This window comes from Lissotriton vulgaris, chromosome 10 (assembly GCF_964263255.1).
Source record: "Lissotriton vulgaris chromosome 10, aLisVul1.2, whole genome shotgun sequence".
NCBI classification, from domain to species: domain Eukaryota; kingdom Metazoa; phylum Chordata; class Amphibia; order Caudata; family Salamandridae; genus Lissotriton; species Lissotriton vulgaris.
The window spans coordinates 1,011,700,613-1,011,718,469 of record NC_141698.1 but is presented as its reverse complement, the minus strand read 5'-3'; the positions used below and the strand labels follow the sequence as shown (position 1 = coordinate 1,011,718,469).

The 17,857-nt window shown below is 44.0% G+C and overlaps 1 protein-coding gene across 3 annotated transcripts in view; it reads right to left on the bottom strand.

The window, feature by feature from the left end:
• TOPBP1 (DNA topoisomerase II binding protein 1) overlaps positions 1-17,857 on the bottom strand; it is a 289,247-nt gene that overhangs the window by 86,724 nt on the left and 184,666 nt on the right. For all 3 annotated transcript variants that reach the window (XM_086942059.1, XM_086942060.1, XM_086942061.1), the window contains 2 exons: positions 14,261-14,404; positions 1,656-1,770 (listed from right to left, as the gene is read on the bottom strand). In XM_086942059.1, coding sequence (XP_086798185.1) covers positions 1,656-1,770; positions 14,261-14,404 — 259 coding nt within the window. The remainder of the gene's footprint in view (positions 1-1,655; positions 1,771-14,260; positions 14,405-17,857) is intronic.

The following is a 17,857-nucleotide window of genomic DNA, read 5'->3' as shown; positions in this document are numbered from 1 at the left end:
TACCTACGTTTACCAGTGGTTACTGGTTGTGTCCTACAGGTGTTATTTGGTGCTACAGTTATTCTAAGTTCTATTTCTACTAAGTGCTATGTTCTAGAAGTGCTATTTCTACTAAGTGCTATTTCTACTAAATGCTGATTCTGACAGTGGCCCACATGGCCTGTCATGTGTATATAATCCCCTGTAAATATTGCCCAGTGCCAGTTGGCAGAGTGTATCTGTGTGATTATGATCTAATGTGTTTATGGTAATACAAAGGCTATTTTTATATATAACCTTGCATGGAGTTCCTTTTTGTGGTGTGCCTAGTGTGTTGCGGTTGTGTGTGTGTGTGTGTTGCGCAAACGCTTTACACATTGCCTCCAGGATAAGCCTTACTGCTCGTGTCACGCTACCAAGGGGGTGAGCAGGAGTTATCTTGGCGTGTAACTCCCTTGCCCTGACTAGAGTGGTGGTTTCTGCCTGGCTTTGGCACAAGCCTTAGCCAACCAGAAATCCCATTTCTAACAGCGCATCGCTTTCACAACCATCGCACTTCCTCTGGAACCACAGCTTTGGAACCAACAGATCGCCACCATTGTGTGGGGAAGATCATTGCATCGCCTCTACAGCATAGAGAAGCCTGGTGCATCACCTTCGGAATCGCAGCACCACGGAAACGGCGCATTTCTTATGGAGCCATCGTATCGCCGCCGTTGCGTGGAGAAATCCGACAGGTCACCCCAACTGTATAGGGATCACTGAAGCATCTCTTGGCCGCACTCCGCATCTTTATCGACGCAAACCAAGAATCAAGGTACTTTTGTTCAGCAGGCAGACATGGGTCCCTGTATCTGGTCCACGCTACATCCCGGTCAGCCTGAATCTTTGTCTTTGTCCTGGTCCGGCGCGACCAGATGTCCCAATATTGCTTCTAAGTGCTACTTTTGCATTTAATCTTTAAACATTCATATCACAACTTCTACTGATTGGATTTTTGTCATTTTGGTCTTGTTTTATTTGTAAAATTATTCTCTATTTGTGTACCCTGGCATGGAGACTTTTTGTGTGTTTTCACTGTGTTACTGTTTGAGGTGTTGCACAAATACTTTACACATCGCCTCTATGGTTAAGCCGAACTGCTCTGTGTCAATCTATCAGAGGGTGAGCACAGGAATTTTAGTTTGTTATGACTTACTGTGACGAGGATTGTTGTTCCTGCTTGGACAGGGTTCATACCTCTGCCAACCAGAACCCAATTTCTAACACTTTACAATTAGAGATGTGAACTATATTAGATTTTTTTTTAAAGTGAAAGTATCATAAGAACCTAATGTAAATCCACCACTAAGATCAAAGGCTGAAGCAAGATCAAATGTTCCACTATAGTGAACACTTCTAAAAGATCAAATAAGATGAAAACAGACACTGTGCTACTGTTCCCAAGTGAGGAGTCAATTGCTTTTTCACGGTCTGCTAGTGTTTTGTTTCACTGGAGGAGATTAAATGCTTGCATTCTGAAACTGCTCCACACGAAATGCGTTGATTGGTCATAAAGTAAAATCACAAGAACATGAATAAAAACACACATTAATTTTTTTGTATCGAAATTTCAAAGAAAATATGACAGGAAAGGTTTGCAAAGAGTTTAGAATGGCACACAAGGAGAGGATTACCTCCTTTGATTTCGCTTGGCGTCTTTTCTTCTCCGGGTTTTAAGGATATATCCTTCAAGTCATCAATGACTCCATTCCCCTGGATGTTTTCCTCCAAAGCGGACTCCACTTCAGTCTGGAAACACAATTGAACAGACTCTCTTAACAGAAATGTAGGTTTTGTGTAAAAAAAACACTTCTCCGTTGGCCTTTGCTTTAATTTTGACTCCTTTTCTAATCATTAACACATTTCCATTAATGCCAAGAGAAAATTCACAAGACTTCATTTGACTGAAGATTGGCTCCAGTTACTACCATTACCAAGTTTAGATACTCTCAGGATAATTTGAAGAGCACATTGAAACCCACTATCATTTTGGTCAGTAAATGTTGCTCAACAAGTGCAGGATAAGTAATGTTCCAATTGTGCTCTTCAAATATACAAGTCCATTTTGTCTGCAATAAAGGGAGTAATTACTGCTTGACCGCTTTAACCTCTCAGTAACATACCTTTGCATTACCTAAATAACAGGAACGTGTCCTTTTGTAAGGAAGGATTGCTTACCTGTAATCCTAGTTCTTCTTCCAGAGAATCTCAATTTAAATCATAAGTAAGCAATAGACCCATGTGCGGGGTTCATGGGCACTTTTTCAAAGACAATATATTTTGCATTAACCTTTCTTGAGAAAACTCAAATTTAAAAAGACATAAGTTAGCAGCCTACAAAAACAAGCTATGTTGGGCAATTCAATTCATTTACTTAAAAAAAATAGTAATTCATAAAAAAAATTGCTGTCACCAGAGCACTGGGTGGCAAATGAAAAACCACTCTCACAAACTATTTAAAAAAAATTAAGCAAAGAAGAAAAGGACAATGTACCCAAACAGGCTCCAGCAATTTAAGACTGAGGGTTTAAAGGCTCCAAGTCCTCCAGTATCCTATCATGCTATCTCAATGGCAACTGCTCACTTCTTTTTTTTTTTCAATACCAAAAAACACTGACTTAATACCAATGGGAAGAAGGGTGGGTTACTTATGACTTTCAGGAGATCTCAAACTGATCATAAGCAACGAACACAATAGCAAGCCCATCCCTATTGAAAGCTGTTAAAGAGAAAATGAATAAACTACAATGAAGACGGTCTTAGTTGGGGATCTGCTGTAGAGTCTGATTCAAGAAAGTAGTGTCTCGTAAAGGTATGCAGAAGATATCCGGGAGGCTGATTTACAAAGCTCCATAATAGGAATATTCCTCAAAAATGCAACAGAAGCCTCTTTACCTCTAGAGGAGGGAGTCTTTGATTTGGCAGATCCTGTTTTGCTTTTTAATGGCACAATATGATGCAAGACACCATCCTTCTGGAGAGTGACTACTGAGAAGGGCAAATCCCATGCCTAACGGATCATAGTTCACAAACAATGGTTTAGATTAACTCATGGATTTTATTTTCTCTACTTAAAATGTAAGTGCTCACCAGACATCTTATGTATGGAGAGATTTGTCAGCTGGGAAAAGCAAGGTAATAGCTTGATTTACATAGAAATCCAAAACACCCTTGGGGAATACTTGTGATGAGTTTTCATGACCATTTTGTTCTTATGGAACACCATGTAGAGCACAATGACTGAATTTCAGTAACACTGCAGGCAGATGTTATCACTATAAGGAAAGCAGTTTTCCATGAAAGATGCAAAGGAGATGCCTTTTGAACTGAGAACCCCTGTACTGTGCTTTGAGAGGCCAATATTCAACTCCCAAGTAGGATAGGGTTTCCTTATCGGGTGAAAGAATTTCTTAATGCACTCAAGGAAGTCTTTAACCATTGAGATCTTGAAAAAAAGAGGTTTGCAAAGTGCATTTTCTACAGCCAGAAATAGATGACAAATATACTTTAATTGAAGACAACTGTAAGCCTGACAGGGTTAGATAAAGAAGATATGGTACACAGCACTATTTCTTCATAGGTAGTAGGATCAAAGAATCTGCTTGAGAATTCTGCGTGCCTGAAAGGTGAACTACCATAATGGTAGTGTTGTCCATCATAACGAACTGGGAGTCCATCTTAAAAGCAGTAAAGAAGGCTTTCAGAACTAGTTGACCCGCCCTCAGTTTCAGCATACTTGGTATGATATTTCTTTCGAAGACCAAGGTGCAAGCGATAAATATGCAGGTGATACGTATGAGCACTACAACCAGTCAGCGAGTTATCTGTCACAGTCATTTTAGACAGGACGTCCTGCTGGAAGTTCAGAACACAAAGAAGATTCTCTGGATGGCACTACCACTGGAGGGAAATGGGCAGCATGGGGAGATAGTATGGGGTTGTCTTCCCATTTGTCTGAGAACTAGCACTACTGTTCTTACAGACAATGTTGTACGGGCCTCATGTGGAGATGGGCATACTGTATGAGGAAATTTAATGATCTAATTAACCACATAAGTAATGAAATTATTTGCTTTGTGGTCAGGTGAATTGTTTTCTTATCATTGCAACACTCAGATAGATAATCGTTTTGCCTTCAAATGGTACACTTTTGCTTTTAGGGCATCCAGAACAGCTAAGAGAGTGTGAAGATTGTACCAGGGTTGATTGCGAGTAGTGAATGTGTCATGGAAATGGTGATGAGCCTGTTGTGATGTGGCCTTGATCAGCTAAATAAAGTAATAGAGTATGCAGTTCCTAAAGAGACCAGAAGTGACTGAGGTAGAGTGTGCAGGTTACTGTCTACCAGGAAGGAGGATGGGGAATTCCTCCTTTCGGATTTAGGGCCCTCACACACCCAGCCAGCTGGGTGTCATGTTTCATCACTGGGCATGCTCCTCGTCGGGTCAGCGCTGCAATACCCGACGGGCACCCTCAGTGGGGGCTCTTTGGCGGAGATCTTGCCGTAAGGGTGAGTGCGTGTAAGGGGCCCTATAGTGTAGGAGTGTGGTGAAATGTGATAAAGTAGAAGGTTAAAACAAGGAGAGGGAAGATCAGGGCAACAAATTTAATAATCCTGTCTCCAGGGGAGGAGCCAAGCCTGCGACCGTGATGGCCGCACTGTAGCTCGGCTCCGTCAACCTTTCTGCCTGAAGCGCAGATCCTGCACCTCATCCTGCCCCGAGGAGACACAATTGACTAAATATGGGAAGTTGAAACTTTGCTGGCACTTACCGTCCGTCCCGGAGGCTCCTGGGTGCCGTGGATCTGGAGTTGTGCCCTTGTTTGTTCCGGAGCCTCCGCGGCGTGCAGGCCGGGGACTCGCCTGCTACGTTCGGCCGGAGTGGTGTGCTGACGCCGGCCCCCGGTGGTGGAGAGGGGTCGGCTGAAGAGGCCGTTGTGCGGTTGTTCCAGTGGCGACTGACCGGGCCCGGTCTGGTGGCCCGAGGGCTCTGTGGCGGGGCGCGGCCCGCCTCAGACGGGGGTAGACCGTATGGGAAGCTTGTCCCGGCCCTTTGTTGCCTTGTATCTTGAAGCCCTTCGCCCGGACTCGGCGGGCGGCGCTCGTGAGACGGTGGCGCCAGCGACTCCTGCCTTTTGGTGGCCCATCTTTCTGCACCAAGATTGCCATTGCTGGGGTTCGAGGTGCTCCGGTGGGCTTTATTCGAACGCCCGGTCCAGAAGTTAAGGAGCGGAGAGTCCCTGCTGCATTGACAAGATGGCCGCCGGCGCCCCGGGTCCCGGACCTGCTTGGGGCGGCGAATCTAGTTTGTCGAACCACACGATGGCTGAGGCTTGTGGGTGTGAGCCCACAATTGGTGATGTCTTGGCCGCCCTATGTTCTTTGCGTGCGGCCATGGCCTTTGACGCTGTTGCGCGAGATAGCTGTTCTGCCGCCATGCCTGTTGGCCCGTCCCCCATGAGTGCGGCTCGACTGGTGGTGTGTGCTGCTTTGCCCCCCTCGGCTGCTGCGGAGTGTGATGCCGCCGTGCACTTACGAGATTGTATGTCAGTGGCCCCGAATCTCCAGGACGTTTCAACTGTAGCGAACATGACCGAGGGACCCACGTTGGGACCCGCCCATGCCGGTCTGGCTGGGGAGCCCGGCAGATGTTTGATTCGAACTGCTTTAGTGTGGTCCCGCGGCTGCCTTGCAGGGGCTACCTCGCTGGTCTGGACGGCGGGTCTGCACCCAATCTGTTTGTTGCTCCTGATGTTGCTACTTGACAGTCTGGTCTGCCACAGCCTCTGCTTGCTTTGCTGTCCGAGACTGGGGTCCGCTAGACTGCACCCTTGGCCTGCCTTGTTTCGATCCTGCGTGTACTCCATGCCAAACTGCTTGCTACCTACCACCTTGTCACGCACGAACGCCATGCTAAGGAAAGGACAGGGGTGAGACAGAAGTGCTTCGGCGGACTACTGGTTAATGTACGTGGATGAGGACTACCCGCAGCTGTGACAATATGACCGATTCTTTTTCCTGTTCCTGATCTTTGAGGTTGTGTCCTTCTCGCTCTGATGTGGTTTTCAGCTGTGTTCTGGCGGGGGGTAGGAGCTGAATGTTCGATTGCAGATCTCCTCTCCCACTGGATCTCTTTCCCCTTTCCCTTTCTTCTTCTTTTGGTCTGTTGTGTTCTTTTTCTTACTTTCTGATTCTTCTATATTTCGGGTTCTATTTAGGGCGACAGGCACGCTGCTGGGGGGGTAGGCCGTATCCTTCTGCAGGGGTGCAGGGTGGTGTGGGAGGGATGGGGTCTTTCTGTTGTTGGATTTCTTTTTTCTTTAGTTCAATGGCTGTTTTGTATCCCTTTATCAGGACGCTGTGTCTGCGCGCATCTTCCATGGAGTGTTAGCGGATAGTGAAGGAGTTGCTTTCCCGCCTCCACGATATTGACTGCACATTTACTCGCCGTGGGGTGAGTGCAATGGCGCCGCGCTCTTTCTCTCCCTCTTTCTGACATTTTCTACTCTACCCCTCCCCTCTTTCTTTCTTTACTGGGGTTAGTGTAGTGGATGGCTAATACGTTGCTGCTCTGATTCTTCTGATCCGTGCTAGCTCGCACTCAGGCGGTGACGGGTGTGTGGCGGGCCGTGGTGAGAACTGATCTGAAATGGGGCGACCATAAATTGATTCCTGTCAATTGCTGCTATTATTTCCATTTATCACAGCCCCTTTGTATTGCTGCTTTACATATAGTCCGCCATGGGAATTTAGATGTTGAAAAGCTGCAATTGATCCTGCTATACTTCCTCTTATATTATAAAATTAACCTTATTTAATCCTGCTTCTAGCGGTTACACTCGGACTCTTAATGATTGATTGCTTGCCTGTACACCACTGGGTGACTGCCGGGGAACTTTAATGTTGACTCTTGTGCGTTTATAATGTGTCGTGGCCGGCCTTATTGGTTGTAGGCCCGTATTTGTATGCCTCTAATCGCACAATAAAGGTTTTAAAAAAAAAATAAAAAAAATAATCAATAATCCTGTCTCCCGCATTAGTTAAAAGAGAAGTGGTGGCGACTGTCTATAGCGATGTTATAGTCAGTTGCTCAGAAAGTCATAGGGTCAACATGTTTCTTGCCTTTTATGTCCCATCCGGGATCAAGCGGCAGTTCTTCAGGACCATAGGCTAATAATGTGTATTGTCCTACACTAAATAACTGGTGATGTGGTGTAATAACCTAAATATTACCAGCTTAGTTCGCACCCGGGGTGTTCGTTGTCCAAGGGTGTCGTAGACAATCTAGGCAAAAAGCACAAGCATAAAAAAACTGTTGTCACTAAAGGTCTGACTCACCCAGCTCGGGTTGTCATAGAGCCACTTGTCTGTATTTGAAACCAACGAGTTTGTAGCATAACATTGTGGTACCAATTACATGTGGAGAAATACAGCAAACAAGTGGGGCGAAGGTATGAAACTAAATGTGTGGTAAAATGAAGTAAAAACAAAGGCATAGATAGCAGCAAATAGTGGTAGTAGCACGGGTACAGCCAGTGTAACCACTCACTTAAATGTAGTGAAAGATTTGCCCCTTCAGTAATGCGGCATCAAGTGGACACGTTTGTTCCAATAGAAAGTCCTAAAAAAAGTCACCAAAAGTTAAAAGGTGATCCAGTAGGTGGTCTGAGGCGTGGTGGACCCAGCGGTTGTGGATCGCATGAGCAGGACTACCCAACGGCACCAAGGGGTGTGTTATCATCCAGACCAGATGTGGAACGATATGATCCGAGCGCCCGCAGAGCGGCGTTTGGGAGCGGGCCGAGGTGCACGGGATCTGTAAGGACCATGTGTGCCCCCCTCGGTGGCCGCCACTTTACACCCCCGCCACAAGCAAAAAGCCAACACCTACGTCCATTTAAACAGGCAGGTATATACCCCAAAGTCCTAGAGCTTAGGAAACCCGGTTATGAGACCGCATGGTTTTCTCCGTCAACGCCTCCTTGAGAGTTGGTGGATCTTACCTCGTATGCTCCTGTCGTTCATACGGGTAGGAGTACTTACAGTGGCTCGCGCCTACTCGGTGTGTAACCTGCATCTGTGTGCCACATCCGGGAAGGTACCGATCCCATCGCTGACAGGTTGTTAATGTATCCCGAACCGGCGCCAAACGTAAAGTCTGTGTCGTAGCCCATGAACTAGTGCATTACCCCACGTACATTCTAACGGGTGGGCGAGGCGGCCATGTTTGGTGATGTGAGACCGAGGTAAACATGGGCGCCATCTTAAAATGGTGTCTCTTGGTGGTTGTACTATCTAATCGCTGGAGAGGAGGTGGTCAAGGTTTTTAAAAAAGAACAGAAGCACCAATGTTGCTATGGTGAGATGCAGAAATGTAAAAATATAAAAATGTCACAATGTGCGAGCCCGCTGGGTATTCTGAGGGCCTTATTACTCCTGTTCCGTGAATGTACGGATGACCAGTAAGCCGTAATGGTGTATCAGCATAAAGCCTGCACGGCAGTAGGGCTAGTGTGTTTAAAGCTAGGATTAATTAGATCTGTGGTGGCAACGGTGTCTACAGTTTAATAAACAGGTGACTGATGATGCTGATGAGGACATGGTAGACGGTCATGCGAAATGGGCAGGATATTCAAGGACCCAGAATTACTTAGGCCATGTCCAAATCACAGTCCCTGAAGTGTAATACACTAATGTATCCCCAAGGGGAGTTAAAGGGTGTAGTCAGGCTAGTGATGTCCGTGTAACTCAACCATGGGTGGTATAGTGTTAAAGATGCTGAAGGGTTGAGATGATGTGATTGCAATCAAGGCACCAGTTGGGTCCACGGTATCTCCTCATTGAGTCTATCAGTGTCTGAGGTGTGTCGGTAGACCCAGCGTTGTTCTATTTGAAAAAGCGCTGCAGGGGTTATGGATGCATGGGGCTTGAGTATTGTCCGTTTGAGTGAGTTACATGAATGCTGGCTTGTCAAGAAATGGGTGTAGAGCTGTGTTGTTGTTTTTGGCATCTAATATTGCTCTTATTTTCCGTTTTCCGAACCCTGACTGGCCTGGTGGTCATGCCCACATAGTGGAGGTTACATGGGCAGGTGAGTAGATAAATGCAATTAGCAGTGTTGCAGTTAGTATGCTTGCGCATCTGCCATGTGAAGTTATTGGCAAAGGTTATCTCCTGGGTACGGTCGGTTTGGGCACAAACCGAGCATGTTCCACAAGGGTAGTGGCCAGTTACGGGAGGTAGACCCCATAGACCTGGTTGACGCGGTGTACTTTTTGGTCTTGGTCTGGTATGTATTAGCAGATCCTTCAAATTCTTGGTCCTCTTGAAGGCAAATCTGGGAGGAGGTAGTGTCAGTGCCCCTGTGTTTAGAATGCCCCAGTGTTGGTGAATGATCTTTCTGATCTGGTTAGATGCCGGGGTGTATGATGTGACACAAGTGATTGCCTCAGTGAATGTTTTTTCAGTTTTTTCTAGTAGTGCCTCCCTATTGTTACTTCTAGCTCTTTTCATAGCTACTGCAACTGTCTGCTTGGGGTATTCTCGTTGGCGTAGGTCTGTTGCTAGTTTAGAGGCTTCTACCTTATAATCCTCAATGGAGGTACAGTTTCTTCTAATATGTAGAAACTGTCCGAATGGTAGATTGTTTTTCAAAGCTCTGGGGCGGTGGCTGCTGAAGAGCAAAAGACTGTTACGGTCAGTAGACTTTTTAAAGAGTGTAGTAGATAGTGTACCTGACCCCAAGTTGATGTTCAGATCTAGGAAGGGGACGCTAGTACCGGAGATGGTGTGGGAGAACTTCAAGTAAGGATTTAAAGAATTAATCCACTGGCAGAATGCCACACAGCTCTCCAGGTCTCCCCTCCAGAAGACTAGAACATCGTAGATGTATCTCTACCATAGGATGAGATTCTGGGAAAAGGGTTGGAAGGGTGGAAGATGGATCTCAACTCCAAGGCTGCCACATACAGGCAGGCCACACTGGGAGCGAATGTGCTACCCATATAAGGGCCCTGGGTTTGGTGGTAAAGCCTCTTGTCGTATTCAAAGAAGTTCTCAGTGAGAGCAAGGGGAGCACATTCCATCACAAACGGTATTGGTGTAGGGGAGGTCCACTCAGAGGAGCCAAAGGCATCTTCAATGACCTCTAGAGTGGCACGCTGAGGTATGTTCGTGAAGAGCGACTCCATATCTAAGGTGACTAATAGGTCTATCTCACTTTGTCGAGCAAATTCCTCAATCAGCTGTAGTACAGTTTGGTGTCAAGGAGGAAGGCTGGTGTTTGTTGCACTAGGGGTTCCATGAAATGGTCGCAAAACTTTGATAGTGGTTCTAACAATGACCCTATCCTGGAGATTATTGGTCTGCTGGTACTGGGTTCATCCCCTTGTGCACTTTTGGGAGGATGTAAAAATACAGTGTCCTAGGGTGTTTAGTGAGTAGGAAATTGGATTCATTTTTGGAAATCCACCCCTCGGTCACTGCAGTGTATGTCATGGTGGAAATGATCGTAGTCAGCCTCTTGGTTGGATTTTCGCTGATGAGGGTGTAATATTTCGTGTTAGAAAGTTGGAGGAGACATTCATTGTAATAGTCAGAGGTGGACATTATGACGGTCGCCCCCTCCTTTGTCAACCTGTTTGATGATTATGTTAGGCTCTTCTGTCAGTGTTTTTACCGCTTGCCATTCCTCATTGGATAGATTCTGAAATGGGGACTGTGGGGTGAGATTTTTTATATCTTTGAGTACAGCCTGCTCGAAGGTCAGGACCTCATTAGGAGCCATACCACAGTTGGATGTAAAGGTGGAAGGATTCCTCAGCCCTGTGTCATTTTATTCGGGCGGCTGGGTGTGTGAGGGACCTAAATCCGAAAGGAGGAATTACCCATCCTCCTTCCTGGTAGACAGTCACCTGCACACTACCCCAGTCACTTCTGGTCTCTTTAGGAACTGCATACTCTATTACTTTATTCTGTTTAATTGCGCACGTATGCTGGACCTCTGACAAAAAGCCCTCCCCTTCGGTCTACAACTTTGATAAACACGCCTTGTTCAGCTACTCACCTAGATATAGAAAAACAACGATATTATGCCTCCTGAGATGAGCTGCAGCTACAGCCATGCACTTTGACAAAGTTCTCAGTGAAGACTTGAGGCCAAATGGGATGACACTGTATTGGTAAACACTTCTGCCCGCTACAAGGGTTTTTGGGTGTTTCATTGTAATGGGAACATGAAGTACACATCATAAAGATCTATGGAGCATAGACAATCCCCTGATTATTTGTCTTTAGATAGGATGGAGTTCTAGCATCCTGAATTTAGCACTCCATATCATATGCTTAGTACTCTTTGTTGTGCACTTTCTTCTTTACCGCAGAGTAGCGAGAATACATTCACACTCCATTTTGGAGAATGTCCAGCTCTTGTGGAAGTTTTTCCAGATGTTGTTTGTCTGACTTTTTTGGTGGTATTGCCACTGAAGGAGACCTGGATCTTAGATGAAGGGGACCTAGAGCTGAGACAGTAGCCATTTTGTACAACACTGCAAACCATTTGTCCTTTGTGATAGCTTTCCCCTCTGCCAGGTCATTTAAAAGGCTTCCCGGCATCCATTGAAATGAAGAGGGACAAGTTAAGGAGTCACTGTTTGGTTCTTCTGAAGTTGCTGGTCCATGGCTGCTGCGGGTTGGAGACCTCCTTTCCTTCTGGATGGGTACTTTTGCTGGTGAAAAGAATGCCTCTGGACTTGTTGTTACTGTTCTTGGGGCCTCTATGGGGTTAGAACCCCATGATGACAATAATGCTAGTTATAAGGCCTGGAAGATGGTTTCTTTTGATTTTGTTTTCCTGTTTTCTCCTTTAGGGTTACAACCTTTAGGAGTTTCTATTTTAGGCTTCAATTAGGCCAGCTCATAAAGCATTTCGAACATAACAGAGGTGGATATTGTCATGGCTGGTAAAGGAGGGTTTAGTGTCTTCACCTCTTTGATAAAACCTTTTAAAAGCTGTTGATATTTTAATCGGTGAGAGTCGAACAGGTGGAAAGTGAGTAAGGGTTTGAGAATATATTCCAGTTCTAATGTAGAAGAGGACCGTGAGGAGCTGGAGTATGAACTAGACAGATGTCTGAGTCTATAGGAATACCTGAAGAAGGGCAAATGTTTCAAATTTCGGGAGTGGCAAGAGCAATAGAGTAATCGTGATCTGTACTGAGAGCTTGAACGAGATGACAATGAGGTACAGTGACGGGTGCCAACAGTGATCTTGAAAAAGGTTAAGCCCATGTTGGCCTAACGGGGCTGAAGATGTAGGAGGGGAATGTACTGTGGTTGTCACAGCATGAGCGGGAGGAGGATTTGGAGGAGGCAGTGAAGGTGGAGACGTCAGCTGAGGTACCGAAACGGAGAGTCCTGCATTTCCAGTACTGGTGTTGTTTGCCTGAAAGGTATGTAGCTTGAGTATTTCGGAGTTCGAGGTCATAGGCAAAATCCAAGACTCCATCTTCCTCAGCCATTCAGCAGACTTCTGTAAAGAAGTAGAAGATTCTGTGTAGGTTACTATCGAGTGGTGCTTCAGCATCATGGACTCGCTTGATGTTGAAGGCTTACACTTCTTTCATGTCAAATGACTCCTCGATGGCTAACCCGTAGCTATTGTATCTTGCCTTGACATTATAGATCTTAATGTCAACCGGAAATGGCACCTCTTCTCTGGATCTCCCCTCTGGATATTTATTTATTTTTTTAAATATATTTTATTGGATTTTTAACAGTACAGTGATCAATATTTAGTGCCAGTCGTTTCACGAACAGAGCTGCGAGTGTTTACAGTTAAATTACATGTGTATCACAGTCCAATATATATATATATCTTATGTTCATACATATTTATCGTGAAAATAGAACAATTGAAATACAACTTATCCTCCCTCCCCTCTGAATCTTCCCTTAGAATAGTCCTCAAAAATAGAAACAAGAGACTTTTAGGTGGATCTCCCTCATCTCACTACTCTGATCTCCCAGTACTTTCTGCGAGGGGCTCATGCCATCTATGCTATTCTTCCTTCACATGAAAGAAAATCTGCTCTTGGTCCTTCAGAAAAAAGACATCTTTGCCTTGGTGTAGTGAAATGAGCTGAAAAGGGCAAATTAGAGGAGCGCTTGACAATGCACAGAGAACTTTCTGAGCTCTGGGTCTCTTATGTCCCAATGGCCCTCAACACAGGTCTCGCTGGAATGCTGCCACGCATATAAGAGACAACTGCTGGTACTGACAGGAAAATGGACAAAATTAAATGAGGCTCTGGTGAAACTAGAGACGAGAGCAATGGGTACAGAGGAATAACTTAAACAGGAGTAAAAGGGAAACATAAAGCTAGTCACTTTGCTGTGAGAAGTTAAGGAGGTGAATTAAGGACTAGCCGAAGAAAAAGTGGATGCTGGCGGGTCAGTTAGAGGACACTGAAAAACAGACGAGGGGAACCCAGCTGCAGTTACTGGATTCCGAATGAGGGCTGATGGAAAAGATTACACAACATTTTCAGCGAACTGGCTGGAGGACCAATGCGGGGAAAAAGGGGATGCTTCAAGTGAAAATCATGGCTTTTCACTACTTTAGGTCTGTGGTAGAGACATGAAGAGGGTCCCAGTTTGGTTCCATATTCCTCATTTGGTTAGACAGTAAGCAACCTGGGAATTTATCTTGGACAAGGTGAAGAAAAAGGAAAACAGAGTGCTGCTGCGGGACGCCAGAATACTCATTTTCCTCAATGTCAGTAGCATGACTGATGGGAGGTGGACGGAGATAGGCCAGTTGGCCTTACTTACACCTCTAAAGCAGGAATCATAGATTCAGATCTGAATATTCAACAAAGGATAAAGAACATCACATAGGAGGTTTTTAAATCAAGTCCAACCGCTGTACAGAGCCCAGGATGAACCTTTTATCATGAACTACTTTGTAATCCTGTAAGAGGTTGTATATTGCACTTCAGTAGATGATAGTTTGGAAAAGCTGGGTTGTCAGCTGCACAACTAAGATGTATGGTCTCTATGCTACTGTTTTGTAAGGACAATATATTCAACTGAATAAATCTAAATACCATAAAATGGACAATATGGTTAAAGGACAGGTTTGTTACATAAAGACATCGAAAACAATAAAACATATCACAGCCATTAAGTAATATCTAGCTGGGCAGAAAGCACATTGCAATATTTTATGAGCGATCATACCTCTTGGTCTGTGGATTTTCCAGTTACTATTCCTCTACTGTTGGAAGGTCTGACATCTTGTACAGCACTAATATCCAGGCTCAATTTAGGATTGTAGGTGTGTGGATAGAGAGACTCAGAAAGCCGCTTTTCTTCTTCTGCGCACTGCAACAGAGATTATTGGTACTGACATTAGCAGACTTGTCTTGTGTCTCTATTTATGGAAAGTTTTCAACACAAAACAATACTTCAGTACAGGTGTTAATGTGAAGCTTTTATAGGCAGAAGCATTATAAACAGAGATGTGTATACAAGAGGAATAGCAACATGTGTACTTTTACAAAATGCTGCATGTGCAGCCACATCTAAGCCGACCCCTATCGGTAGTGTAATACTGAATCCTCCAAAGGTGAACACAAAAGTAATTTCAGTGTCGATACTTGAGAGAAAATGTGAAATTTAAAATCTCATCAAACCACGCATTGAAGGGGCTAAGTCTAGGGCTAACTGCAGACATGGTGATCACATCTGTCTGAGGCTCAATGTTCCTGCCGGCATGCCAGGCTCACTTATGGCTAGATCTCCATGCAAAAGATGCCACAACATGGATGTTGACCAAATTGTCAAAAAAGTTTTTGGGATAGAGAAGCAAATGAAGAAACCAAATTAAATGTGACAAACAAGAAAAATCGACATTTCTTGTGTGAAATAGTGTTCATTTTTCATCAACAGAAAAATCACTCAGCGTTTATAGTCTATATATGGATTTATTTAAGTATTTTTGTTTTGTTTTTGATTGATATACTTCAATTTTTAAGTGCAGTGTTATAGGAGAAAAAACATTAATGTGAGCAGTGGATTACAGTAGATGAGTATTTCACAATTTAGGCAGGTCTAGTTTGGATTTTATCAAGACTTTAATTGCTTAAGACCACAACGAGAGAAAGCTGTACAGAGCACTTTTACAGATCGCAAATAACTCAATGCAAACCGACTGCCAAAGCAAACACACAACAGATAGGTGGCCATTTTGATACACAGCTTCTTTTCTGCTTCAAGAACTGATCAGCACAAATGGTAGGTCTAGGCTAAGGAAAAATTGGATATGAATGTACTCGCTACAGTTACAATCTAAGGACTGTTCAAGAGCAAGAATTTTTTAATGTAGTTAAGCACTGCATCTGGGTCTGCTGAGTGTTCCCTGGTCCTGAAGGTGAATTACAACCAGGTGATGCATGGGTGTCTTCCATTACAGAGGACACAAGTGATTTTATGGAAAACTTTACTGAGGTGTGGAGAGAGCAACAAGTGAAAGGGATATGTTTTACTCATATATCCACAACACGTTTAATAATAGTTCAAAAACACCTTCGGAGTTTGTACGTGACCCCAACTTAGGTTTCATCTATCTTTTCAAATACACGTCAGTAAGACCTCATGAATCTGACTGGTGTGAAAGTGGGACCGTTAAGGGAAATAATGCCTTTACAAAGGAACCAAATCAATTAAACGCCAAGGAGTTCATATATGTTTCAATAATTAGCTAGCACTGAGAAACTGTGATAAACTACCAGCTAGGATCCAAGGAATCAGGAAGGAAATTAGCAGATTGCAAAATATGTATGTGTTCCAGGTAGGCTGGGTGTCAGCTGTTGACCCAAATATCATCCAGTGACATCTGTACGTATTTCAATACCTCCTAGTCTGTATAAAAAAGAGAGTTCTTACGGCACTTCTGTAAAAACTCCTCACATTTCTGCAAATATTTTAAATACAACTAAGACAAAAAGGTAGTTTGAGGCTACTGGACTTTGAAATTATTATAAAGCGGACCAATTGCATATATGGAGCAGAGAGTCTGGCAAACATTAGATACATATGGATAAAGCCCTGGCAGACCATTCACTATAGCCATTTTATGACTCCCGAAGGACAAGACCTCAAAATGTATATGACGGCCACACCATGAGTACTTCAGTTGATTTATAACATTTCCTATGATGACAAGACTCCAAATTACTTACCTCTGACATCTTTTCACTCTAACCGTGACTTCTCCCCAGCAGGCCATGACATTCCATTCAAGAAATGCAAAGAGCGGAACTGCTGCTCTATAATCGATATATTTCAAAATGTGCAGATTGGATCATTCAAGCTAGGGGTGACAGAGAAGCAACACTGGGTGATGCATCTTACCCATAGAAATGGGGTTTTACTTAAATAATACCTATAGAAATGATGCTCACAACAATCACTGGGATAGATATACAGCTGCTTGGTTATGTGAATTACATAGTGCAAAGTGGAGGGATGGTAATGTTTTAGGCAGGACAAGGGACATAGAAAATGCTTTGAGGGACATTTCCAAGCACAATAGGATTTTTCAACAGAGGGAATCCGCCCTCAAAATAATGAAGGGTTGATACCTAAACTCTGACAAACTTGTGCAATATGTTCCCTATGTTATCAGAAGGGTGCTGAAAAAAATGCAATACACATCTGGTGGCCCTGCCCTAAGCTAAGGACACACTGGTAGATGGGTCTGGCAGTCGTCAAGGACTTCTCATTCCAGAGGATCCAAGCGTAGTTGTTCTTGGTGGTAGACCTGAAGAATGGATTAGGTTTGTTTTGTTTCAAATCTTTTAATTGAGTTTTATTAATAAAACCTTACAGTGGCAAAAGGTATCAAACAAGCTCGCAAACACATACTCCAACACGTTAACCGACCCTGCAAGTGGAAGCTTTGCGGAGCCACTTTCCCCTCATTATCTGCTACCTCCTCCACTCCCCTCAAGATGAAGTTGCTGTAAATTTGTGAAAGGCTTTTTCTCCCTGCAGAGCTATATTCCATTCAGCTGTACATCAACACAGCCCATAGAAGTTGCCAAAATGGTATAGTAATCCTTCAAACTGAATATCACAGGACAAGTCAGTGGAAAGCCAATTTAAGAAATGTATTTCAACAAAGGTTACAAAACCTTAAAAAAAGGTTTGCCTCTTTAAAGTAATCCTGTTAGGCAATTTCTCTAGCGCTGAAACTTGCCAGAGCCCGAATCCTCTGGAAGCTTATCAGATGATAACGTGTGAGGTTACTTCACCCAGCTGGCCCCGCATGCCTTTGGCCCCTCAACAAAAAGTAACACAAAACCTACATCAAAACCTCTAAGATTTCGGTTGAAAATACAATCCACATCTCCACCACTCCAGCAAATCCAGAGAAGGTTGAGAAACAAGCATCTTAATATATGCTGTTTCAAAAAAAGCGCAGCACCAAGAGCTTGCAGTTGTTTCCACAAACATTTAAGACACTTGCAACTTTGCAGAATGTTCAAAATATGTTTTTGTTAATCGTACTGCAGGTGCTGCACTGTACACGGACAGAATTCAGAGAAATAAAATACCCACCTGACACTTGAGAGACTCGCACCTATTAGTCTAAATCACTTGATCTTTTCATATTACTAAGATGTGTGCATTTATTATTTTATTTTATGGGCAAACTGCAACCATTCTGAATAGACAAAGACACATGGGAGGGTGGAGTGTGTGAGGCTCGGGGTTGTTGTACTATAGTAAGCTTTAAAGTAGGTATGTTGTATTATTCTGCCTTTGTGGAAC